Genomic DNA, 25634 nt, shown 5'->3' on the forward strand with positions numbered 1-25634 from the left:
AAACACGTCAGCGATCTGCAGTTCTCACCAACACATAGAATGCTGGCGCGTCCCCGAGCAACAATCTAGAGAGAACATTATGTTCGCGCTCTGTCCCTCACCATTCATCAAGCGTCCATGGCGCGGTGGTAGCGTGTCGGATCAGTAACCTAGAAGTTGATGGTTCAATCCTCGTTCTGTTAAGGTTTTTTTTCTGCAATACAATCAATCTGCCGTCGGTAATGTCGATAATTGTCGGTAACGGGCAAAAATGTCATACCCCTATATCGCAAAAATTGCATGAGGACAGTTTTCATGCAGATTCTGATATACTTTCATGCTGCCATGCATCAAAATCATGCGACTATTTTGATTTTTTGTGAAATTCCATTGTACAGTACTGCAAAAAGGTTTTTTTCCGGAAAAAATATCGTCAATACTTCGATATTATGAAAACTAATGATTGCAATACGACTGGGCAGAAGTAAAATTCATTTGAAACACTTTTTTCATTTTAATGTCAAAACCATTTTTTCTATATTTTTTTTTATTTTTTTTTTTGCAAATTTGGCCAGTGTTGAAGGACATAAACTGTCCCTGATCGCATTAATGTCCCATATGCATTTCCATCATTTTCGAGTTAGTGATGCAGTTTTGTTCAAAATCGCGTGTTCCTTCAGAAAAGCATAAAACACACAGTACTTTGTTCTAGAAATCAGGAGAAAATCCCGTTTTTTCGCGAAAAGTTAACACGTAGCCTTATGTGTGGGACAAACTTCAAATGCGTTCTTCTCAGCTTGCTGTTTCTGCAATTTATGCGAACATGGGCAGTAAACTTCATAAAATATTTGCAAGGGCTTCAGCAAACTATTGTGAAACATCCATAAGACAATTTTTATTTGAACCTTAAACAATCTGATCTGTAATTTTTTGCCCACCAGCCGAAAAAAAAACTTTGCCTTTACTAATATTTAAAAATTGTTTCTGAATCTGAAATTAAATGTGTTATTGTTTAAATTTGCAGCATATCATATTAATTAAAAATATGTTTTGAATTATATGATCAGAAATTATCATGATGTACAGCCGAAAATAATTTTATTAAATGAAAAACATTTTTACCAAAACCAGCAAAGATTTGTTGACATATTTTAGATAGAAAATATAATCCTCAGCAGATAGTTGGAAGAGATTCTAATTGATTCATTACAAAATGTTGACTTGTTCTTTTCAATATTTGGCTTCAATAGATAAAAAGTGATTGGAAAAAGGATTTTACTTGGTTGTAAATTAAAATTAACATAGGTCTGACATATACCTAATATTTTTTTAATTATTGTTAAAAAAATAAATTTTTAGTTCGGTTTGAAACATTGTGCACTCCCTGTAGTTCAAAAAATCAGTTCACAGAAACTTTCTGGCCACGACCGAACAACGGCCACCAAAGTCTCCGCTGGCGCCTTCGGAGCCACCTTTTTTCGCGTGTTTTCCCCCGTGTAAGTAGCAGATGTGGGAGTATTGGTGTTGTAGTTTTAGTAGTTTTTACTCCAATATATACACAGACGGAAAACTTTGCTGCTTACAGAAGAAGAAAACGGCAGGTCCAAATTAGCATATTTACGATAGGATCACTTTCGAACAAAGCAAAAAAATCGGGGGGAAACGAGAGTGAAACTAATACATAGGACCCTATAGGGAGGGTGGTTTTCCGATTTTCCAAAGGGGGTGGTATAGTTTGAAAATAATCTATGAGCGAAATTTCAGCAATGTTGGTGGCAATAAGAAAACGCAACCGGAATGCGACGTTTGACGACAATTTTTTTTCTGATTCTTTAAATTACATTTTTTGTTTTAATGAAAACTAATTGATCAAATGTGAACATTAAAAGCCAATTTGTAAAACAAATATTTGATGCATTTTCCAGACAACACTTCACGTCGCATAGTTGGAAGCGATGTTTACCATTATTAAAAATTAGCACGAACATGTTTCTGTTTGATTTAGACGCGCCAGCAAACGGGTTGCAGCAGGAAGTGCACAGAGAGTACCGAGCGGAAGGGCCACTTTAGCCCCAGACCAGACCAGACCGTTTGCATATATGTTTGTGAGAAGCACGTTTTGCATGAATGGATTTAAGCGAGCGAGTCGAGTCAAGTCGCATGTCGTTTCTTTTTAAAATATTGCGCGTGAAGAAATAAGGCGTGTGCCTTGCCGTTGAGGTGAGAGGTCATTGTGCTAATTTTTCACCTGACCACGCGGTGCTTTGCTCGATTGCAGAGGGAATCACTCCGCTGTAAAGCAGAGTCTAATGAATTTTATGTTGATTTTCTTTATTGAGACAGTCAAATTTTAATTTGATTGCTAACGAAGTTGAAGTATTAATTATTTTAATTTTTGAAATTTAACAAAGCAAACACCAACGATATGATTTGCCTCAAGGTGTTTTATACACTTATATAGTAATCTTAATCCTGTCACTTAAAACATTACTAAATTCAAAAACTACACATCTAAAGGTGACGAAACTCCATCATTGCAATGATTTTCCAATTGAATTTATATTATTATGCTTTCCTAACATTTATTCTTTCAACAGGTTGTTTAACATAGTGGTACGTGTTTAGTTTAAGTGCCGATTATTCAATCATAAAAATTTCGAGACAAGTTTGTTTTAGAACAAAATTTATTTCAGTGAAGGTTGAGACGAACAATTTTCCTTGAAAATGACGAACGACTTAACCCTCTGATGCCCATTTTTTTCGATTAAAAAAAAATGTTTTGCATTTATATCTTTTTAGTACATGTTTGATTCTGATAGTATTTGGTTAATTCTAGTTTTTTTTTTTCATATTTTTGCAGTCATTTTTCATGTTTTGGTTGGTTTTTACTTTTTTTTGCTATAGATCAATATCTTACAGGTATAGCCTGAGACTAAAAAATACTGCATACTTATTAGAGTGTAACAAAAATGACTTTTTGACGGGCATTAAGAAGTTTGTTCCGGTGGGTATACTGAGTCCAAATCCCAAATGTGAGCTTGATTTGACGTAGCTGAAGCTGGCGATTTGCATTTAAATTTTTAATGGGATTTAACCCGAAAAAAAGTTTTTTTTTTTCAAAAATGACAATTTTTGAGGCATTTTGGCCACTGAAGCGTTTTTTCAACATCACTTTTCAACGTCACTAGGCCAGATCCTTGCGCATCTTTTGATATATATATATATATATATATATATATATATAACATTGAAAACACTTAAAAAAATACGAGGGAAATCCCATTTAAAATTCAAATGCAAAGCGCCAGCTTCAGCTACGTCCAATCAAGCTGATATTTGTGCTCAGTATGGCCACCGGAACAAACATCCTAATACTAATCTAATCTAATCTCTAATCTAACACAAACGCAGCCAGTCCGATGAAAGACTTGTGATTAGATGACGCCCCAAGCACTTTTCTTGTCAATATCACAGACAACAGACGTAGCGGCTAGAACAAAATATTTTGAAAATCGTGTGTAAAAACATGGCTGCCGCATCCTGCTTATCTACTAGCGCCATCTGTTAGCCTATTGCCACTCTCTAAAGCAGCCATAATGGTTTTCTGAGAAGGTGTGTTTGAAAATGCATCACCCAGAAATGTTTAAAAAATATATTATTTCAATTTTTCGCAAAAAAAAAAAAAAATTAAAAGGTAAAGATTATGTTTTTATGCTATAGTAAATCTACTTTAATTATTAATTAACACGATTTACGAGCACATGGAAGTTTTATCGATATTTAAAAAAATAGTCTAATCTGATGCTTTTTTAAACACAGCAACCAAGGCGCCGCTCCCCGGCGCGTCAGATTCCCCCACCGGATTTCTAGTGCAAGCGATCACAAACACCAGAACCAGAACAAACGATTACAAACGTTGGAAACCAACAAAATGAAAAATGACAGTAGGCGGAAAGCGATATTTTGACAGTGGGCAATGTGTCAGGGCAAAGCGACTGCAGCGCCACAAACGGATTGCCACAACTAAAAAATCTGTAGCAATGATTTACACAAGTAAAGAATCGAGCCCAACGTCTGTTGTCTGTGTCAATATTAATAATTGCAGTACATCCGAAAATACCCGAAAATGTAATGCACAATTTAAAGCGGCCAGTAGGGCGTTGTGTTTACCGCAAAGAGGATTCTGAGAACGGATCACATTTCACAGAATCGACAGGGGAGGAAGGATGCGTGGACATACCGTACCAAACACTCCACCACCGGAACAAACAAAATACTTATTAAAACAAAAAATGTCAGTGAAGAACTTAGCCAATGTTGACCCCAGAAAATGACATTTTTACTAACACTGGAAAAGTCGCAAACTTACAACCCTAACATTATCAAAAATCACAAACAGTTTTTCTTTCTAATGCTTTCCAAATCCAAAATCCAAAGATCGAAAATTGGAAAATTGATTATTTGGCAAATTTTTAGTTCGAAGCCCGATTGGATTATAGAGCGTTAAGATCTTCATAAATATTGAACGTTGGTTACCATTTGGTACCGTAAACCAGTAAGCCATTTTTAGAGCTTCATAATATTTCTCAAATATATTCAAACAGTACGGTATTTTTTTCCAATGTTTATATTTTTAAAAACATGTTCTGTTGGCAAAAACATGGCCAACAGAAAAAAGTGTCGTTGAAAGTTGTATATTAAAAATCTGAGTTGACTGTGCTCTGATGCAATATATTGATGAAAATTGATGGATTTGTAAAACATTTGCTAAGCAATTTAGAACTTTCCCACTTTGATACGTAATATCTCAAAAAAATATTTAATTTCTCCTTTCCCGATTGAATTTAAAGATAAAAACTCTCAGCAACTGAATTCAACTGTCAGTTTTCCGATAAGTGCTCTTCCAAAGATTTAAAATGCATTTTAGAATTTATAGTGCTAAGTTTTCATATCTGGCAACACGGTACGTAAATTTTGAGTAAGCTTTACCTCTTAGGAATTTAATAAAATTAGGTTTTTCAAAAATCGAAGAAAAAAAAGGGGGTGCCACGGGCGTGGACCAAATATCTCCAAACTTGAAAATCTTTGTTTTTGAGGCAAACACAACAGTGCTGATGTGTTGTTTAAAAAAAAAACAAGAGATGAACACATGATTTTGTTTAGAAATCAATTTACACTGAAAATAAACTTTTTATTAACTGAACATTGTCACAAAAAAACCAATTCCCAATATTGCTACAGAAAAATATGAATAATAAGTTTCCAATGATGTTAATGGAAAAATAAAAAGAAGCACTGGTAACAATAAATTTTTATTTCTATTTAAATAAAGGGCATACTTGTCATAATTGATATTGATACATTTTTAAATAAAATAAGCTGAGCTATATAAACCTTGTGAAAAATGGGAAAAAATCAGTGGTTTGGCACGAAAATCAGAGGACAAAAAAAATTCTTATATTATAGAAGATCAAAGCAAGCCGTGCGCGCGCGTTGACGTTTGCAAATTTCATTCCGTGGTTTTTCTTCTATTCATCTTTTTTTGAATTTTCATCCAAAAATTACGGTGATATCCGGTGGAAAAGGTGGTGGTCAAGGAAAAGCGGTTCAGCAGTGATTTGCAGCGGAAAATTAGGAGCACAACCTTCTGGATTTTCCAAAAAGGAGTGTGGTGTAAGCTCGAGCCTGTTGCAGAAATCAAAGCTGGTTCTAAGATTCCAACGGAGGAATCATCACGGTCAGAATTCTCCAGCAGCAGAAACTTATTAGCAGATGGAAATCTGCATTTAGTACACTTCCACGGGCAACGGGTGGGTCCGTCGTCAACGTCGGCTGTTTCAAGATTGGCGATGGAGGTTTAGCGGATCGCAAGTTTAACAAATCGGACAACTTCAGAAATTCAAATGAAGCTTGTCTTGAAGATATTATTATTCGGTGAGCCCGTTCTTTTTATATAAAACAGAAAACCCTCTCACTAATATTCTAACATTCGCTCACACCAATTAAGACATCCTTCCAAAACAAACATAAAAATAAAAATCTGCTTAGGCCGATGCAAATATTTAAAAAAGTTTTTGTCCCTCGGCTCTGGCCGAGGTCAAGGGGGGGGGGGGGGCAAAAAAATAAAAAAATATAAAAATTTAAATAACAAGCCATAATCTTCACATTTAAATGAAAAAAGTGTTTTAAAATGCATTTTACACTAGTTCAGTTGTTTTGCAATCATTAGTTTTCAAAAAATTTAAAAATTAGTTTTCAAAAAATCTAAGATCTGACAAAAACAAAAATTGTATCGAAAAAAAAGATTTTGCATCGAAAATTTTCAAAAAATCTTAAGATTTTTTAATAAACCCAAACATGCCAAAAAAGATTTTAAACGCAGGAGAATGTATTTTAATTTGTTTTCAGCTGGTTGCACTTGAATTTTCATTGAAATTTTGAAGTTTATTGTAAAAATATTTTTTTTGCCCCCTGATTTTTCGGTCCAATTTTGAGGGGGGTGACAAAAACTTTAAAAAATATTTGTACCAGCCTTACTAAAAACGCGCTGATCCACAAATAAGAAATCGGAAGTTCTAAATAACGTTTGTATCCAATTGATGCAAACGTTCTTTTGAGCGGGGCTTGTCGGTTCAAGCTGAGGTATCTCGCGTACGGCTAGCCTACGTAGAAATGGGTCACCGAAGCTCGGCAGAGCTAACACCCTCCAAATGCCTATGCGAGTTATTTGCATGTATAGAATGGAAATATAAAACACATGGAAACAACTCAATTTGTAAGATGCGACCGCGTGGTCCCGTTTGGTTGGTTGCACACACACACACACACACACACACACACACACACACACACACACACACACACACACACACACACACACACACACACACACACACACACACACACACACACACACACACACACACACACACACACACACACACAAATTTCTTATATTATAACCTAAAAGTGATCATAACTCCAAAACGGTGCTTTTTCCGAAATAATGTGTGATTTTTTGCCTAATTTAAGATTTTTTCACTCATACAAAAAACGGTTTGCAAAACTTTTAAAAATCATCGTTAGTTTTTTTTTACCAAGCAGGCTGGTAGCTACTCACATTGTAACACACATTATTATGATACCACTTTTATGCCGTTATGTCAGATGGGGAACAAATCTAGAGTTTTTTTTTTAAAAGGTCCAATAAATCAAATTTTCAGTTTTTGCGTTTTGGGTGTTTTTTAATACCTTCAGAACAATGCACATGCATGCATGCATGCACAGAACAATGGTTTATTGCTTTTCTAGACGAGAGCATGACGTTTTTGTTGTTTTTTTAACTCAACTTTTTTTGTATGTTCAACATTTTTATTTTTTTTTAATTTGCTAAAACAACATTTAATTAGGGAAACTATACCTTTTTAAAGCATAATTCTACTATCGGCCTATCAGTACTTCATTAGTTAGGGGAACAGCATCTAATTCCAGCGTGCCTCTAATGTTGCCATATCAGCACATTGGCATTCAATTATAGCTCATTAAAAGTGTTTTCAATTGAAGTCGAGTGATAAATAGCTCAATAAGGCTTTCTAGGCCCAGTGCAAAAAATATAATTTAACCCAATAATGACGAACTTCTCGTCACAGTGTCCTGATGCAAACAATGATTGAGCTCGAGCTGTCACAGCCCTGCGAAGTGTGTTGGCTGAAATATCGGGCGGTCAGTCAAAAAAACCGGCTAGAAGTCGCCTGACAAAAAAAATGCTGGAAAGAGATAGGAAACCTGATGCAAACAAACGTCCAGCTGTAATGTAAACATACTTTGAATGTATTGGTAATTTTCTGACTAGAAAGCCTTATAAGAAGTGAGCAAGCAAGATTCTTTAAAAAGTTTTGCAAAATTACTTGTTTGATAAGTGAAAATCAGCAAATTAGATGGAGTTAGGATCGAGTACTTAACCTGCCAAACATACGAGAATTTCCCCTAAAGCTTTCATAAAGTGTTTTGACTGTTCCAAAGTAATAAATAGCTCAAAGGAAAGTGAGCAAACAACTTCTCATTGTTGATACATTTGAAAATGTTGATTTAATAGCGGAAAACTGCAAAAGTGCTGAGAATTGGTCGAACGGCTTAGAGTGATTAAGGTATATTTCATCTACTTGAAGTAAGAGGCAGAAAATTAATGTTTCGAGTTATACGAAAAAACAAGCTCAAGCTCTAATATGATGATTCAGAATAGCTCGAAAATAATCTGGTGCATATAATATGGTGGTGGTGGAATATTGAAAAATGTATCTAATAACAGGCAATAAAATTTGAAAAGCAACTTTTCAGTACTTTTCTCAACAGTCAGTTCAAACACATACCTGCCACATTCCGATCCCGAGTCCGGCAACCCTAGCCACCGCACATGCGCCCACGTCCTTTCGCAGCTGTGACTCTCTGACCCCGAAAAAGGACTTGCTCTCGCTGGTTTGCCACTTTTGCTCCTTCAACTTGTTTGATAATACCACCTCAAGCTCAGACAACGACTTCCTCGGCGGGGACTCATTGCAGTAAATTCCGTTCCGTTTTAACTCCAAAAGCTGGTGTTTCATGTGTTTTTTTGGAATTGTAAAATTTTAGTGGAATTCCGAATTTATGTGCTTCCCGTAAAATCGACGGCATTTGAGAAAAAGTGGATGCGAGCTGTTGTAATTTCAAATAATGCATAAAATCTGATGTGTCGTCTGTCAAAAGCCTGAAGGTAGGCAAGTTCAAGACACCGAAAAGGATATTAGGGGCAAAACGCCTGAAAGTAGACAGAAACTTCACGGAGTACTCGTTTTGCAATGCAATCTTGACCCAAGTGCATAGTGGTTTGTTCGATAAGAACTTGGCTTCGTGAAAATTTCGTGGAACAGGAGAGCGTGTTACATCAGTGCGTCCGGAAAATTTTGGGAGAACTACTTCCTGCAGCTGCTCGGGTTCTCCAACAGAATGATGCAAAAATGTCAATTATACTAGCAATCGTTCTCATCGGATTTCTGGAAGCTGGTAAAAGTGCAACATCTAAAAAAAAGGTCTTGAAATTAATTTATTTCCGGTTGACCCACTTCCAGGCTGCTCGCAGTATCTAACCAACACGGTCCACAAGACTCCGGCCGCCGCCGAGAAGCCCAATGACCTCTTCTGTTACTCGTGCAACGCCACGGAGGACGGCGATGCGTGCGCGGATTTGTCCGGAAATAATGCAACCTACGCCAAAAAATGCTTCGCGGACGAGTTTATCTGCATGGTGAGTAATGAGCAACATCCACCCCTTTCCAGCTTCCTCCGTGCCAAGAGACGGGTGTGAAAGGTGCAAACTTGTGTGAGCAGAAAAAAAGGAAAATTAATTTTAAAAGTAATTTTAAAACATTCAAATTTGTCACAACTGTATTAATTGAAAAAAAAAAAACACAATTTTTGCTGAATTTATTTGCCCACCTTTACCCAAAATCATCTTGAACTGTAGACACGGGAGTGAGAATAAACAGTGTGTGTGCACAGGAAAGATATTTTTAGAAATGTCTGACGAGTCCCCAACCCCCTTGGCCTTTGTGTGTGTGCTTCTCACTTGTAACCGCACTTGCAGGAGAGAACAACCTCGAGAACTTTTGTCGCATCCTAACCTATATACAATGTGTGGAAGCATAAATTTAGGGGCAGCGTGTGGCGCAATGTGGTTGGCTTTTGTTGTTTTGTGCGAGTATTTTTCTTGTCTTTTGCTTAATGATGGCTGGAGCGTGACTTTGTAGAGTTATTTATAGCACTCGTAATGTTTTGCCTTCAAAGGACCATTAGGCGTGAAGAGCCCTTGGGATGAATGTATTTATTCTATACTGTTGAATGTTTTTTTTTCTTCCAATTAAAACTCTACAATATTTGAGATTACAAATTTCGATTTTTTTAAAGGTCCGAAAAACAAAATTTTAATTGTTTGCTTTCTGGGTGCTTTTGATTACTTAAGGTGGTTTCAAAAACATTCAAAGAGCAAAAAAAAAAACAACTCCAGAAATATAAAACATCTTGAAAGGGAGGCGACCTATGAACATCACCTTAGGGAGGCGACCTATGGAATGTTAACATTAACCTTAACATGTTAACATTAAGTCGAGAATGAAACTGCCACTGAACCCGCTTTGTAAATGCCGGCCCCGATACTCTTCAAGGGTGTTCCCCTCAGGAACTGGGAAAGATTTACTTTACTTACTTGAAAGTTAATTAGGAGAAATATGCCCTTTCTAATCAAACACCTATCTTCGTCATATGAAGAGTTTGATGCTCGATTAAAGCTCCAAAAGTACTATTTAGGCTATAAACTTACCAGCAACAGCACCGCCTCAAGTAAGATCGCAAATTTATGCCATTTACTGGCCAAAAAGATCAAATTGAATGCACTTTTGATCATAATTTCTATTTTGCGAGACCATTTCTCATGAGGTTAACTGCTTAACGAAAGTCGCCATCAATATATTTTCACTTGCGCTAACGATTTCAAAGCGCTTAAGAAATGAAATTGCTTCCAACTACCGGCATCATGTTCTTTGGCACATTAGTTAGTCACTCACTTGAAAAATAATCTCGAAACATGTAAATAATTAGCAAGCGCCATCAAAAAAACAAACGCGCCAAGTCTTTTGACGTTTAAATTTTGACGACCCATTCCAATCGAAGGCTGAAGAAATACGAGCGAGAAGCGAAGGCAAATAAAGAACAAAGGGTGGTTTTTTTTTCGGGTGGCCACCAACACCACCAGCGGCGCCTGTTGGAGTGAGCCAGTGATACCAGGAAATTTTCTCTATAAATGCTACTTTTCGTGAGTGTTCGCTTAAAATTTCATCAATTTTGGCAACAGTGTCTGCGGCACATTCTAAAATACCGCGCGGCGTGTACCTTCGAGAGCAACGGACAACAAATTAGAGCCTTTGCAATTTTTATTACTAATTATTCAAATTGTCAATGAATAAATAAAAAAAACATCATTACAGCTACGCTACTATCAAATAATTGCAAAATATCAATGGATTCTCGAGTTTTTTTAAGGATTCTATAAGATGTTGTGTTTATAGGACTTTTTTAAAGTAATAAAAATTCTTGAAATAATGAAAATATATTTTTTCTTAAACTTTTGCTTCGGTGATCTCAAAATTCAAAATAAGTAAATAAGTAGCAAGATAAGTAGTCACAGTGGTCCGTGTCTGTTCACTGTAAAAAAATAGTCAAACTCAGCTATAAAGCTGTCTCTTTTCAACTCAAGTATTAAAATTACAGCCCAGACTCGATGATCCGAAGGCCTTGGAAAAATTTCACTAAGGATAGTCGAATCTTCGAATAATCGTCCTAAACTATACTAAAGTGAATAAGAATTTAAAAATCCAAGGTGGTAGCTATAATGGTGGTGATATAATATAGATATTTTAATTTATGAATCTATAAAATATTCAATTTAACTACAGGCCCCCAAAACCAAAGCTAAAAACTCTATCGAGAAATTAAAAGTGAGAGTGTGTGCGTGCAACATGGAGTTATATTTATCAAAGTGCCATGGGAACCTTCACAGCAACTGCACAGAAAGTTAAACTCCATGTTGCACACACTCTCACTTTTAATTTCTCGATTCGCCACCTACATTCGAGTAGGAGAACTTTGGTGCAAGGTTACGTTTACGGTTTTGCGCGATAAGTGCAAAGGGGAATGAAAAATATTCTAAGATTTTTAAAAAGAAAATTGATCTTTTGGAATAAAATAAAGTTAACAGAAGGTAAGAAATAAAAAGTTCTATCGACTGACTTTGTGATTTTTTCGCTAAGTTGCCTTTTTCATTGAAAATTCTGAGATCCGGATTGAAAACGCGAGAATGAGGTTAGATTGCTAATTTTGAAAATCAATCCAATTATCATTTTTCAAGCAGATCTTTGCTTTTATGGTAGAAGTGACTTTAAAAAATAATTGTCCACTTGAATAATCTACATTCTCAATTGATTAGTTATGTTTTGGTTGATTAAAACATTCCCTTATTTTGAATCAGATAATGAACAGGTTAAATCGACCATCACAAAAATATTTTCGTTTATATCAATTAATCTATTTATTTCTTACCTGAAAATGGTATAATTTGCTTTTAATGTCGATTTTATGATGAAATAAAACAATTTCAAACCAATTTACTCGCTGTAGGTTATAATGAAAACATCACCCCAAGTTTGAGCGCCCTCTAGTGGGGGTTAATTTTGACGTTTGATTGCGGTCGTAGGAATAAAAAAATATGTAAACAAGATTTTTGGCTTCCTCTCCGAGGAATGCCATATAAAATCACTTGAAAATTGGCCAAAAAATTGCACTTCGATTTCTCGGAAATGGCTGAACGGATTTGGACACTTCCGGTTGCATTCGATCCCTCTTAGCTTCCGATAAGTCGCTATTGAAAATCTTCCCCGTAGCCCTTTCCTGTCAAAAGATATTTACGAAAACGATTTGCAAAACTAAAATGGAAAAACAAAAAACGATGAAAAATTTTCAAAATTGCTTCATTTTTGCACAACTAGGTAGTCTGGAATGTCCTCCATCCACGGCTGAAACGGGACAAAAATCCATTGAAATTAGACAAAGTTACAGCCACTTTAAGAAAACTGTTTGCATTCAGCCGCCTCCAAATCGACTAAAACGTGGCCAAAATTAACCAAAATTTCGGCATGTTGCACATTTTTGTAAAGCTTTTTCAAAACCCAATCCAATGAGATACATATCTCGACGAATTATTAGGCTTAGTCGCTAATATCTGCACTAAACTGCTATTTTTGACGATACCAATGCATTATCACATGCTGGTTCGCCCATCCGGCTAAAAAACCCAGAACTATTATACTTCACTCGAAAGCATTTTTCATCGTGCTTCGAATGTCATTTTAGGAAATAAAATTCCCTTTGTGAATCGCGTCCAGCATGCAAAGATTCCGCCGACCTCAAATCAGGTCCAGCATGGCCCCAAAAGTCGAACGGCCGGAAGATTGCTCGAAAAACCAAGTCGAGCACCTTCCGGCCGGAAGATTGCTCGACAACGCGCAGAGAGAAAAAAAAAAAAACAAATCAGCTCAGAGAGCGAGCGGGAGAGAACGAGATTCGAACCCACGGCCAAAAATAAAATTCTAGGGCGCGCCCTAGCTCACTACGCCGACTCGACTTGTTGAGAAGATTCTGTCGTCCCTAAATCAGGACCAGAATAGCCTCAAAAACTTCTTCGCCAAGCCAAGACAAGTCAAGTCATTTCGGGAAATGACAATATGTAATGTGTTCTTAGATACCTATCCATGAGCCATCGATCGACTCCGTTAGCGATACACTTTTTACCCTTTCTTAAATTTTCGCTTTAGCTGTAGAAGGTGAGAGCGGAATGCAAGGCGAGAGAAGGAGAGAGTTTACGGAAATTTTGACTCGTTCGAGCACTGCATAGGGACGTGGCGTTACATCGTGCTGCCATCTGGTTTTTTTAAGTGCAAAAGTGCTGAGTCATCGTCTAAAAATAGACGGCGTCCTATCTCGCCCAGCAAAATGAAGTCGTTAAAGTAGTCGGTTTCGATAAGAAAAAGTGGAAAACGTGGTCTAAAAATAGTGACGCCATCCCCCTATGCCGTCACGGTGTAAAAACTCGCGTGCATTGCTTACATGGATTTTCGTCGACGAACATGGGCGTATTTTACTTCTACTCGGATTGAATAGCATTCGATTTAGTAAGTCTCTAGACTATATACTAAGTATTCTGCTTTCAGTCAAAAAGGATCGCAAAGTTATTATTTTAAATTGTTTTAAAATCCATTTTAAATCCTTTGCGGTCGTACAAAGGGTCATTGTACCCAGAAAATTAAGCTTTATCATTGTGAACAATAATATTACCAATTTAGTTGAATTTTAGAACTCAATCAACGAATCGCCTCTATATATACATGTACATTCTCAATACATTTATTTGTGTATGAACCGAGAAGAGGAAGCCCCCATTCACCTAGGTGGATTAAGTAACGTTTTTAAGTGTAATGTCACTATTCTTGAAAGTTTCTTTCAGCAAGCGTTGGTCTTGAAAACTCAAACATAATATTATCTAGATAGTTTTAGCTACTCAAATTTTTAAATCGTTGCAATCGAACAAAAAGTGTAAATATACAAAAGAAAAAATCAAACAAAACTACTTTCATATCCAATACAACAAAATCTTTTTCATCGTAGTCTAGCTATTCCAAAGGAAGAACAAACAGATCGTCACAAGTTACTGAACAACTTGCAAAAGAAAACTATTGATCTGCTGAAATATCACGAACGGTTGTCGAAATGTGCAATCTCTCTAGCTAAAATAAACGAAGCTCATCGATCAATCCTTTAAGGTCTGGTTAGAGGGAGGCGCTAAAGAATCAGAAGACGAAAAAAAACGACGAGCTTTTTCCAAGTAAAACTTTACCAGTTGTTCTTTCCCAGTACTGTCGCCTTCTAAAGACTAAACATACATAACATAGGTTTGCGTCAAGCAAACCAGCAAAAAATAACCAAATAAGATTTGAGTTTGATTGTGAGCATTGAATTGACTTTTAATTCTTCCCTTTATGAATGAAGCAAACTGAATAAACAAGAAAAAAACAATACAGCACACTTATACGATTGTGATCCCCCAAACCAAAACCGTTTTAAGCCAGAATTTGTCAATAAACTAAATTGGTGAAATCAACTAAGGTTTGTTTTATTTAAAGAACACTCCATGAATATATCCACTGAGCTTCTATCGGATGGTGAAGTAAAACGTCGGTCCCGGTTTCTCCTGTCTCGTCAGAGGCGCTGGAGCAGAAATCCCACGTTAGAGGAAGGCCATGCCCCGGGGGGCGTAGTGCCAATAGTTTCGTTTTATTTATATGATTCGATTAGGCGAAATTCCATAGAGAATTTGCAGCAAAGCTAAAAGACACATGTCGCCACCTATGAACAAATAGCGTAAACCTATGATTTTTTGAAAAAATGTGTTTGTTTCTTCATAATCAACATTTTTATAAAACTTATGCCGGATTCTGATGAGAAAAATTATTTCCAACAATTTGGTGTACAACTTATTTAACCTTTTTCAAGTTTTTTTGGTCGGGCCAAAACATCACGGCGATCTACTAAAGAATTATGAGGTTTTCTAGGTAAAAAATATGATAAAGTAAATCAAATTCATTATTTTCAATTCAATTTAGCAAATCTGAATCCAATTAGATTAAAATTTTATATAGTTCATTTCCCACTGAAATTATTGGGAACAAAATTAAAAAAGATCTTGGTTATTTCATTGATTAGAATAGTTAATTGTTAAAAATCTTCAGAAATAGGGCCAGATACGAGTTTTTCTACCTATTCTTCTTGCTAAAAAAAACTACCAATCTGGTCCCGAAGTGGGGGTCACTCTAATAAACTTTTGTAGCGCGTAAACTAACCAATTTCCAACCCTTTCTTTCACCCTCTCAGGTCAAGCAGTTCTCGTACACGACCCACGCCAACAACGCGAACCTGTCGGAACCGAAGCTGTGGTCACTGGAGCGGAAGTGCATCAACACGTGCGAACCGGGCTGTATCGTAATCGGCGAACGGACCAAACTGTTTGCCTGCACCAGCTGCTGCCAGGAATCGCTGTGTAACGTCGGTCGAGCCGGTTCCCGGAGCGTGCTGGGCCAAACCTCTACCGCCGGATGGTCACTGGCTGGGGTCCTCGTGGCGACACTGGCGTCGGTTCACCTGCTAGGGCTCTAGTCTGGTCCCGGATCGGAGTGTTCAATGTTTAGACTAGGCTTGCCAAATTCCCGTTTTTAGGAAAAGAAATCATCTCTTGCCAAATAGTTTGTATAAAAGAAGCCAAACCTTTTAGAAGTGACTCGTGAAAATTATGTACTTATTCTTACTACAATACACGAAAAGAAACGAATTACAGAAAAATCTGCACATCCAAATACACAAATTAGCGTTTAGGATTTTTCATATAAAAAAATCTAATTCCGTCGAATAAGTTCTCCATGTACAATAGACTAACAAAAGCTATCTATATTATTTTCGACCATTTAATGCGAATTCAATAATCGTACTTTGCACCGAACATTTTGCTCCGCCAGCTTAAACAAATTGGTAAAAACGTATTCTAAATCAGCGCACTGCTCTATGAATGTTAAAAGCGATTGGTAATATTTTTCTAAATTCCTTAAAAATTCCAAATCTAATATGAATCAAGGGCCAAATACACTGTAAGAAGCGATGCAGAAGTTGGATGATGGATGGGGCGAACGTATCGTTCGTGAAAGTACGACATGCCAGAGAGAGAGAATAAAAATAACTAGAATAGGTAAACAATGTAATTTTTATGTAATCCATTGGATGCAATAAAGTTTTATTGAAAATACGCAAAAAATCTTGTTTTTTTTTTCTGAAAGAAATGCTCGTGAATTAAAAATTACATATTGTGTTTTTTTATGTTTTAGTTGCAAGTTTTGTGGATGTGTCATTTTATTAAATCTTTGCAAAATATTCAATCGGATTCGCCACAAATTAACGCACAAGGTGTCTTCCCCCTGTACACATAACCACATTTTTCACACTGGGCGTCATTTCTGTCACGGACATCAAAACAAAACCAACGATAAACATACGACGAAACGTCAAACCAACCAGCCTGCTGTCACTCGCGCTCACGACGGTGGACGATCTTTTTCAGACTTTCTCGGTAGCGTAAATTTTTAGTTTTACAAAATTCTCAAATAACCGGCGTCAATTGTCGTTTTCATTTGGTGCTTCTTATTTCAGATACTGCCACCCCTGGCCGGGCATTGAAAACGGTGTGTTCCGAGCGCAACCATGGTCGTCACGAAGGATGTTTTTCTGCCGACGGAGGAGGAGCTCACCGTTCCGGAGGTTAATCTGTCCGGGCCGGCCCTGAGAGCCGGTGCCTATCACCTGGGCAAACAGTGCGAGGCGGAGAACAATGTGAGAACTTGGGGTGCGGGTCGCGGGCAAGCGCTTCCAGCTGAATCCGGATTGAAACCGGGATTTCTGGAAGCCAAGATTTGTTATATAATTTTTCTAACCTGGCGGTGAACAATAACAAACCAACTGCGTGGGGTGAAATTGTTTGTTTGGAATAAGTTCAAATGAATATCTTTACATTTTAGGAGTTTATGCTGTGCCGTCAAGAGTTGGACGATCCTCGAGCTTGCCTGAACGAAGGCAAAGCTGTTACCAACTGTGCGCTGGAGTTCTTCCGCAAGATGAAGAAAAATTGCGCCTCAGAGTTTGCCCAGTACGCCAACTGTCTGGACAAGAGCAGTGGCGATCTGAACTTCCAATAGTGAGTATCAAGTGGCAATCAACCAATCTAAAGAATCTCACAAACTGTCTTCCAGCTGCCGCAAAACGCAAGGAGTGCTCGACAAGTGCGTGCTGGAAAAGATGAACATCGAACGACCGGACTACGGATACTTTGCCAGAGCCAAGGTACACGCCACCGACCGTCCGGCACCGCCAAAGCAGGAAAAGGCCGTCTATCCGGACGCCACCCCGGGTCTGCCGGCGGATTACCCTCGGCCGGATGCCAAGTACGGTTCCCGCTTCCACTGGCTGAACTAAAGCGGCCGGTGTTTCAAACAATTGATGCTATGTAGAGAAGAAAATGCTTGTTTCGCAATATGTCATTAAAACAGTCGAAAATTCATTACTTTGGCGTGTGTGTAAAAGTGAATGTTCTTCGAAGTGACCATCCTAAGACACATTAACAGAACTAGTCGCAAAGAGTTTGAAGATCTTCAAATCGTGCAAAACAAACAGTGAATTCCGCCTAAGCGAGCTGTAAGCATTCACCAACGCAAGGTATTTAGATATTACAAGGTCGAGTAGTCGAGTAACTATTTCAGCGACCCAAATTCCTACTATTGGAAATTTAGCAATTTCGACTCTAGCTTTCCAAAAAGACCCGACTCAAATAACCACTCCCATACAACTTTGTTGAAAATAAGACAACTTTGAATCCGACTTCTGAATATTTAGCGGCGTCAAGTCCGGCTTTTCAGAATTAGCCAAATCCGACAAAAGGTTCTTCAAAATGCACCTGTCTTGATATTCTTTTTCCAATGGTTTTCCCCCCTACGTATCAGCAATCGAAACCAACTTTTTCAAATAAACAAGAAAGAATCACGATTTTCATCCAAATTGGATTACCTCCTCCTTTTGGGACCACCCCAAAGATTTGCTCTGGATATCTCGAGAACCACTAGTCGTAGAAGGTCGATCCAGGAATCATTACGCAGTCCATTTCCGGTTAAAAATGACGTTAAGTGCAACTGAAAACTTTTGGCTTAATTTTCACATTAAGCTCCAAGTTATGCTCTATTGAGACGCGAGAGGATGTCGAACCGTGCCCGGTTCTGTGAGCGGAGTGGTCAAAGTTAACACGTTTTTTCCACTTGCTACAAAACTATAGTTTTTTCCTCACTAAACAAATCAATATTTCACAATTTAACAATTACACACATATTCGGTGTCTTTTCGCAGCTGACCTGTACAGCTGCGTCCGTGCAACCTGCTTGCTCAGTTTTGTTTATGATTCTTCTGATCGATCACCAAGCGAAAGCACGGGCATCTGTCAAACAATAACTGACAATACACCGACGCGCTAAAAATTGTCAATATCATGTTCCGGATTAAAAAAAAATATATCTGGAGTTTAAAAAGTTATGGTCCAATATACAATTCTTTTTTTCCTTTTTTTGGATGTTTTGGATACCCTCGACTTGCCCTTGACTTAAGGTGGTTATCATGGTTACCTACTATTACAAATTATAGATCACTTCTACTCACTTTTCAATGTTAGGTTTACAATGTATGATTACGACGTTAACATTATTGCATCGAGAAATCAAACCCCTTCTATAAAGCAACTGGCTAGAGTTAAACCAGTGATAGGGGAGAGTGGGGAGACTTGATCCCCGGGGACACTTGATCCCAAGCCTGTATCTCGTCAGCATGTGGGTAAAACAATTAGCTTTGTTCTAGAAAGTTGTGCGAAATTGACTAAAACTCATTGTAGAAAACAAAGAAAAAAATTAAAAAAATGTTTAGATTGAGTTACACAGTTTTTTTCTTTATAGTGCTGCAAAAAACTTCCAAGAGATCTTTTTTCTTTGTTTTGATGAGTAAAGAAAACACTCAAAAATTATGCAAAAAAATATTTTTTATACATGAATTGTTTGATAAACATATCAACTCCAAAACCCTTACGCATTTGACGTTAAATTTATCGTCATACTATTTTTACAATCAATTGTTTAAAAAAGTGCGTTTAGGGAGACTTGATCCCTGCATTTTTACAGTCACTGGAATCAGCCTCAAGATTAAATAGGGGAACTATACCCTTTCTCAGCCTATTTCTATTATCGGCCTATCAGCACTTTGATCATGAATTACAGCTTATATAAAGTGTTTTTGACTGTTCCAAAATAATAAATAGCTCAAATAAAAGTGAGCAAGCAACTCTCCATTGTTGAAACATCTGAAAATGTTGATTTAATAGCAGAAACGGCAAAAGTGATGAGAATTGGTAGAACGGTTTAGTGTGATTAAAATGGGTATATTTCCCCTAATTGGGCTGGGTTTTCGTATATAGTTTCCTTTAGTATAGTTGTACATAACTTACTGCAGTTTGAACCATTTTCAAAAGTTTTGTAAACAAAAATTACCAGCTTTTGTAAGCATGCTCAATTTTGGCCTAAAAAAGAAAATTTTAAGTTTTTAAATATTTTGCATGCTAACTTGTTATATTTTGAACACAAACGTAATAGTCTAGGCACAAAACCCGAAAATAGCGATGCAAGAAGCAAATCGTGTAACATGCCAGTTTTTTATGGATCTAGACTAAATCGACCCTCCTGAATCCGAAACTGCCTGTTGATTTTCCCGATTCTCAAAGGAAACCGAGATATTCAAGATGGCGTCCAATATGGCGGCTGAATGGAAAAATCACAATAAAAGGATTTTCAAGTTCAATCAACTGAACTGGTCGCTGAACTCAAATATGACGCCAAGAATACTCCAAAGTACTCAGAGAATGTGCAATCCAAGATGGCGGCCAATATGGCGAAGTAAGAATATTGGAAATGTTTATACAGAAATGTAACAGGCTATCAACAGGTCAAATTTAACTAATTTGAGGTCGCTGAACTCAAATATGATTCTAGGAATTCTCCAAAGTACTCAGGGAATGTGCAATCCAAGATGGCGGCCAAAATGGCGAAGTTAGAATATTGGAAATGTTTATACAGAAATGTAACAGGCTATCAACAGGTCAAGTATAACTAATTTGGGGACGCTGAACTCAAAAATGATCCCAAAAATACTCCAAAGTACTCAGGGAATGTGCAATCCAAGATGGCGGCTAATATGGCAGTTTCAAAATATTATTCGGGTCATATTCGAGTTCAGCGACCTCAAATTAGGTAAATTTGACCTGTTGATAGCCTGTTACATTTCTGTATAAACATTTCCAATATTCTTACTTCGCCATATTGGCCGCCATCTTGGATTGCACATTTCCTGAGTACTTTGGAGTATTCTAGGGGTCATATTCAAGTTCAGTGACCCCAATTTAGTTAAATTTGAGTAGTTGATTGATATTGAAAATCCTTTTATTGTGATTTTTCCATTCAGCCGCCATATTGGACGCCATCTTGAATATCTCGGTTCCCTTTGAGAATCGGGAGAATCAACAGGCAGATTCGGATTCAGGAGGGTCGATTTTGTCTAGATCCATCAAAAAGTAGCCTGTTACACGATTTGCTTCTAGACACGAAAAATGAGCACCTTTTTTGATATCGTGCCTTGACTGTAACTTATAGAAAATTAAAAGTTTGGATGAATAAAAAACATTTTGCTTAAGATTTCTTCAAAATGTTGAGAGGGGGGTCAAATTACCCCCAACATTTTGAAAATGCCGATTTAAAATATATTTTTAAAACGCTTGGCATGATTCGAAGAGTTTATCTGATGAAAAACCCATATCAGCAAAACATAGTTGAATGTTTAAGCTTTCAATTCATGCAAAAAGTTCATAGTTTTGTGAGAAATTGACAGAGTTATGTGCGATACAAAAAAGGGGATCAAGTCTCCCCACTCTCCCCTAAGTGAAATACTCTTTGGTTAAACCACAGACAAACATACGTAAATCTTTTTCAAAATCCAACAATTCAACGGTCAAAAACTCATCACGGCTATTTTCAATTCATCACAGCTCATTTAAATGCGTTATCCATGTGGTTTATGGACGGTAAGGTTCCCCAGAAATGAAATGCTAAAGAGTCGCAAAACTACCTAAAACTATTAACTAAACTAGTCAAAGTCTAGTCTAAAGTCTAAAAATAATCTAATGATGCCGTTTTTCTGAAAATACCTATGATCATTCTTCCTTTTTGAGTATTTTCGAGAATGGTGAGAATGATAATTGTTTCAAGCAGAAAAGGACGAATATTTGGCAGCTTAACGGTATGGTACCGTACACTGTGGCGAATCGGGAAAAAGTCTGAATAGGGACAGCCATTTTAAGTGCACTTTAAAAGCTTTAAATTGGGCAAACGACACCAGTCGAAAATATCCAAATATTGTGCAGTAACAAGGCTAAATGATTGAAAATTTTAAAGAATTGATGAAAAAATTTAGCTCATACTAATTCAATAATTCCAAATTTCAGTTTCCGAAAACTGTGTTACTTCCAACTCTAAATCTAACGATTAACCATTCTTACAGCAACATACGACCGACGATACGACCTTGCAATCACACCGGCTAAGTTGTTCAAAAACAGTTTTGCATATACCTAAATGCAGACACGGCACTAGCAGCATCTTAACTCGTATTTCAACCGTCATGCCATCAAAATTACTTAAAAGACACCATCACTATTCAACCCTAGCACCGTTTTTTTGCTTTTTGCGCAAATGGTGTGAATTGAGCGCAGAACAACCATCAGAACAAAAACCTCCGATACCATCATCTTGTGAGTGTGAACGAAAATTAACAATCGACAATGCGGCGTTTTTGCGGTATAGTCGCCACCACTTCAGCTGCCAGCAAATATAGTAAAGGTGAATAGACCAAAACCATGCCGACAAACCTGAGAAATCTGTAATAATGCACCGCGTATAGTGTCTTAAATGCAGCTAGGTCATCGGGGAAAAAAAACCACGAAATGATTAACGAAAAACTGCATGCAGAAACTTGAGCTGTGAATGAAACAAAGAAGCATGACTAAAGAAAAATCAAGTATAAAACGTAGGCATCTACGTCTAAAGTCTAAGAAATCCTCAGCAAATTTTGGAATGCCATTTCAGTAAAATAATTAACTGAATACGATTCAGTAATCATTGCTTTTGTTGAAATTCGGTAATGAACAAAAACATTGCTGAAAAATCAGTAACTGCATATCTGTAAAACTGAAATGTTACTTATGACTTATTGTTTGGATGCTGCCGAGAGAAAATCCTCTTTCAAACATGTTGTGTTTTTTTTTTAAATTTTGTATTGTGATCTTTAGAAAAAAAAGAAAAGGAAAATCATCAACCATATCAACTCTCAGCAAAATCTCAGATTCAATTTGTGACCCATCAAGTAATCGTCATACATCCATCTCCATAGACAAGCTGAAGTGCAAAAGCTATATCAGGGATCAGCAGCAGCCATAACTGTGAGACCGTATAATATGCAAGACACACGACATGATACCAACACCACAACGTGACAATCTTGCGGGTGTATTATGGTTATAAAACTACTAAAACTTGATTACAGCTTCATCTCCCAGAGCTTGGCTAGATTTACATTTGCCTTTCAATTATCCAGAAATCTTAAAAAAAAATCAAATTTAAATGTTTTTCGTCAAAAATTGAGCTTTTTTCGTTACTCCAAAATATTCCTGTTGGAATCACGTTTTACTAAATTCCCCGCACTTGTTGCTTGCTTTTATATTGAATCAAGTGGCTAAACTGGACAGCTTTTTGTTTGTTTGTTGTTGTTCCATATTAAGGTGATGATGCTGATGCTGATGATGATGGGATGGGACGGGATTTGTTCTGTAGGTTGAAAAAAAAAATCACATAGCTAAGCCTCAAGTTTCAGTGGAGTGTCGCCTATCCGTGTGTGGCTGCGATGAGTGTGCCACAACCACTCTCACAATACTCCCGAAAGAAAAAGGTCCCACCGGAGATGATGATTGTGTCGTGTGCGGATTACGACAAACACGGAGAGTTTCGATAATTGAGAAATTTGAGCGGTGGTTTTGGTTTAGGTTCCTTTTCCTGAATTCTGGATCATAAAATCCTATATTGTTTCATATGTTTATAAGACCTTTTTTTCAAAATAAAATCAAGGGAATTATTGAATTGCTGAGATTAAAAAGAACACTTCTAGGATTTTATTTAAAAGGTCCATTAAACATATGAAGCACAATAGCTCAGGCCTGCCAAACGTCAGGCCCGCGACGGCTTTTTAAAATATTTCTATGACCGGCCGTTAAGGCTGTTTATGAAGTATTAAATAAATAAAATTATTGTCCGAATTAAAAAAATAAGCTGGAGATCAAATTTTAGCATATTATAAGAATATTCTTCATGTTGGAATTTAATTCTTATAATTTTTATATTGATATTTTTTAAATGAAAAAAATGTGCAGCAAAAATTATCCATTTCATAAAATTGTGAAATTTATGAAAAAACTTGGACTGTTGTCTTAAAATTTACAAAAAGAGACTAAATGTTTTTTTATTTCAGTTTTGACTGTGTTTACTTTAATTTGAAGGTTTTTTCTATTTTCTTTTTTTAAATAAATAAGTAATCAAAACTAATGTATTTTTCCAGAACAACTTATTAGTGACAAAGTTTCACAATCAATTTATTCATACTGAGAATAGATCGCTGGACATATTTTTGAAATATTGAAAAATGTATCAAAAACTTCAAAAAATTGCAACAAAATCAAATCTGGCCCGCAGGGCCAAAAGGTTGGGCACCCCTGCAATAACTTATACTGCCCCTGATTACATAAATGTCCCATATGCATTTTCATTGATTTCGAGTTATTGATGCAGTTTGGTTCAAAATCGTATGCTCTTTCAAAAGAGCCTATAACATCCAGTACTTTGTTCTAGAAATCAGGAGGAACAGAACAGATGTATATCATTGAACAAACAGCATTGAAAAACGTGTGTAAAAATTCAAACCAAAATAGGGGAACTATACCCTTTCTCAGCCTATTTCTATTATCGGCCTATCAGCAATTTGATCATCAATTACAGCTTTCATAAAGTGTTTTTGACTGTTTCAAAGTAATGAATAGCTCAAACAAAAGTGAGCAAGCAACTCTCCATTGTTGATACATCTGAAAATGTTGATTTTATAGCGGAAAAGGCAAAAGTGATGAGAATTGGTCGAACGGCTTAGAGTGATTAAAATGGGCATATTTCCCCTACGTTGAAAAGAGCTAGGGTGTGCACCATCCGTCTAGATAGCGCCACTTCCAAAATCATGATGGCCTACAGTAGCAGAACGTTGGACCATCTAATCACTGCATAAAACATTCCGTACGAACGACATCAGACCAATGTCTGACTGTCCTTCATCAGAGGGTTGCAATTTCACGCGCCAAAGAAGGTAAACAAAACGAAATCGGACATAACATGTGTAAAGGGACTATTTTAAGTTGTCGCTTGAAAACATATTTTTGAATGAATTTTCTGTTATGTTTTCGTTAACGTTAATGCATTTTTGCAATATTTTTAGTCAACTGGAATTATACAGAAGTGAATTTTATATTTAAATGAGGTTAACATTTATTTTCTTTCGAAATTCTTCAGCCTTTTTCATTTTTAAGTCAAGTATTCTCAGCCGCGACGGTGGCGCCGCCAAGCGTATCCTGCACACTCTAATTTCTTTGATGCAAGATTGTATGCAACGCATTTTTTTAAGTGCAACATTGTTTACACACAAGTTAGAGCTTAGATGTACATCTGTTCTCTGTGCACCCAAAACTGGCAGCGCTAGTCCGAGAGAATGATGATCTCGAGTCGAGAGAATAGTGGTACCATTCACGGACGCAGAGAACACAGCTCGAGATGGGCGATAGAACTATTCTCTCGAGGTTCATTTGCAAAAAAATTCATCCGTCAAACAAAAAACCAAAAGTGTCGACAACGGGAATCGAACCAGAGACCTTTGACAAACCAATCCAATGACTTAGCTGCCTCGGCCAGCACCAAGGAGAAGTCAGAAGTCGATGTATGACACTTGTTGGAGATTTATTGATTCAAATAACGAATGAACTCATTTGTTATGATGGTGTGAGTTGGTACCATTATTCTATCGATTTTGGCACTGAGCCCTCAATAAATTTTGAGAGAACGACTCGACTCTGAATTTTGGGTGTGGTATACTGCCGTTCTACGCATGATTGTCCCATGTCAGTTTTGGACGATTTTGACTTTATGACATTTTTAAGTTTAGTTTGATGTGTACTTTAAGAAAAACACATAAAATCTGGTACTTTGTTCGCAAACTTATTGAAAACAACACCAAGTCTGTTTGTCCCATCGTTA

General features: G+C 36.9%; 2 protein-coding genes across 2 annotated transcripts; both read left to right on the forward strand.

Annotated features, from left to right (window-relative positions):
- The first annotated feature begins 8432 nt into the window (after window positions 1–8432).
- Window positions 8433–16411, forward strand: LOC6048586 (lymphocyte antigen 6C1). Its single transcript, XM_038263411.1, has 3 exons — window positions 8433–9018; window positions 9084–9259; window positions 15490–16411. The coding sequence occupies exons 1-3, from the start codon at window positions 8973–8975 to the stop codon at window positions 15769–15771; spliced, it is 504 nt and encodes a 167-aa protein (XP_038119339.1). The 5' UTR covers window positions 8433–8972; the 3' UTR covers window positions 15772–16411.
- Window positions 16412–16592: 181 nt separating this feature from the next.
- Window positions 16593–17724, forward strand: LOC6048587 (NADH dehydrogenase [ubiquinone] 1 alpha subcomplex subunit 8). Its single transcript, XM_001865453.2, has 4 exons — window positions 16593–16732; window positions 16813–16992; window positions 17178–17353; window positions 17409–17724. The coding sequence occupies exons 2-4, from the start codon at window positions 16864–16866 to the stop codon at window positions 17629–17631; spliced, it is 528 nt and encodes a 175-aa protein (XP_001865488.1). The 5' UTR covers window positions 16593–16732; window positions 16813–16863; the 3' UTR covers window positions 17632–17724.
- The last annotated feature ends 7910 nt before the right edge of the window (window positions 17725–25634 follow it).

This window comes from Culex quinquefasciatus, chromosome 3 (genome assembly GCF_015732765.1).
Source record: "Culex quinquefasciatus strain JHB chromosome 3, VPISU_Cqui_1.0_pri_paternal, whole genome shotgun sequence".
Classification (NCBI taxonomy): Eukaryota; Metazoa; Arthropoda; class Insecta; order Diptera; family Culicidae; genus Culex; species Culex quinquefasciatus.

Coding starts and splice junctions, on each gene's coding strand:
- LOC6048586 (XM_038263411.1), top strand. CDS start 8,973: ATGTCAATTATACTAGCAATCGTTCTCATCGGATTTCTGGAAGCTG. Junction 9,019..9,083: donor CATCGGATTTCTGGAAGCTG/GTAAAAGTGCAA, acceptor ACCCACTTCCAG/GCTGCTCGCAGTATCTAACC. Junction 9,260..15,489: donor CGGACGAGTTTATCTGCATG/GTGAGTAATGAG, acceptor TCACCCTCTCAG/GTCAAGCAGTTCTCGTACAC.
- LOC6048587 (XM_001865453.2), top strand. CDS start 16,864: ATGGTCGTCACGAAGGATGTTTTTCTGCCGACGGAGGAGGAGCTCACC. Junction 16,993..17,177: donor AGTGCGAGGCGGAGAACAAT/GTGAGAACTTGG, acceptor TTTACATTTTAG/GAGTTTATGCTGTGCCGTCA. Junction 17,354..17,408: donor GGCGATCTGAACTTCCAATA/GTGAGTATCAAG, acceptor ACTGTCTTCCAG/CTGCCGCAAAACGCAAGGAG.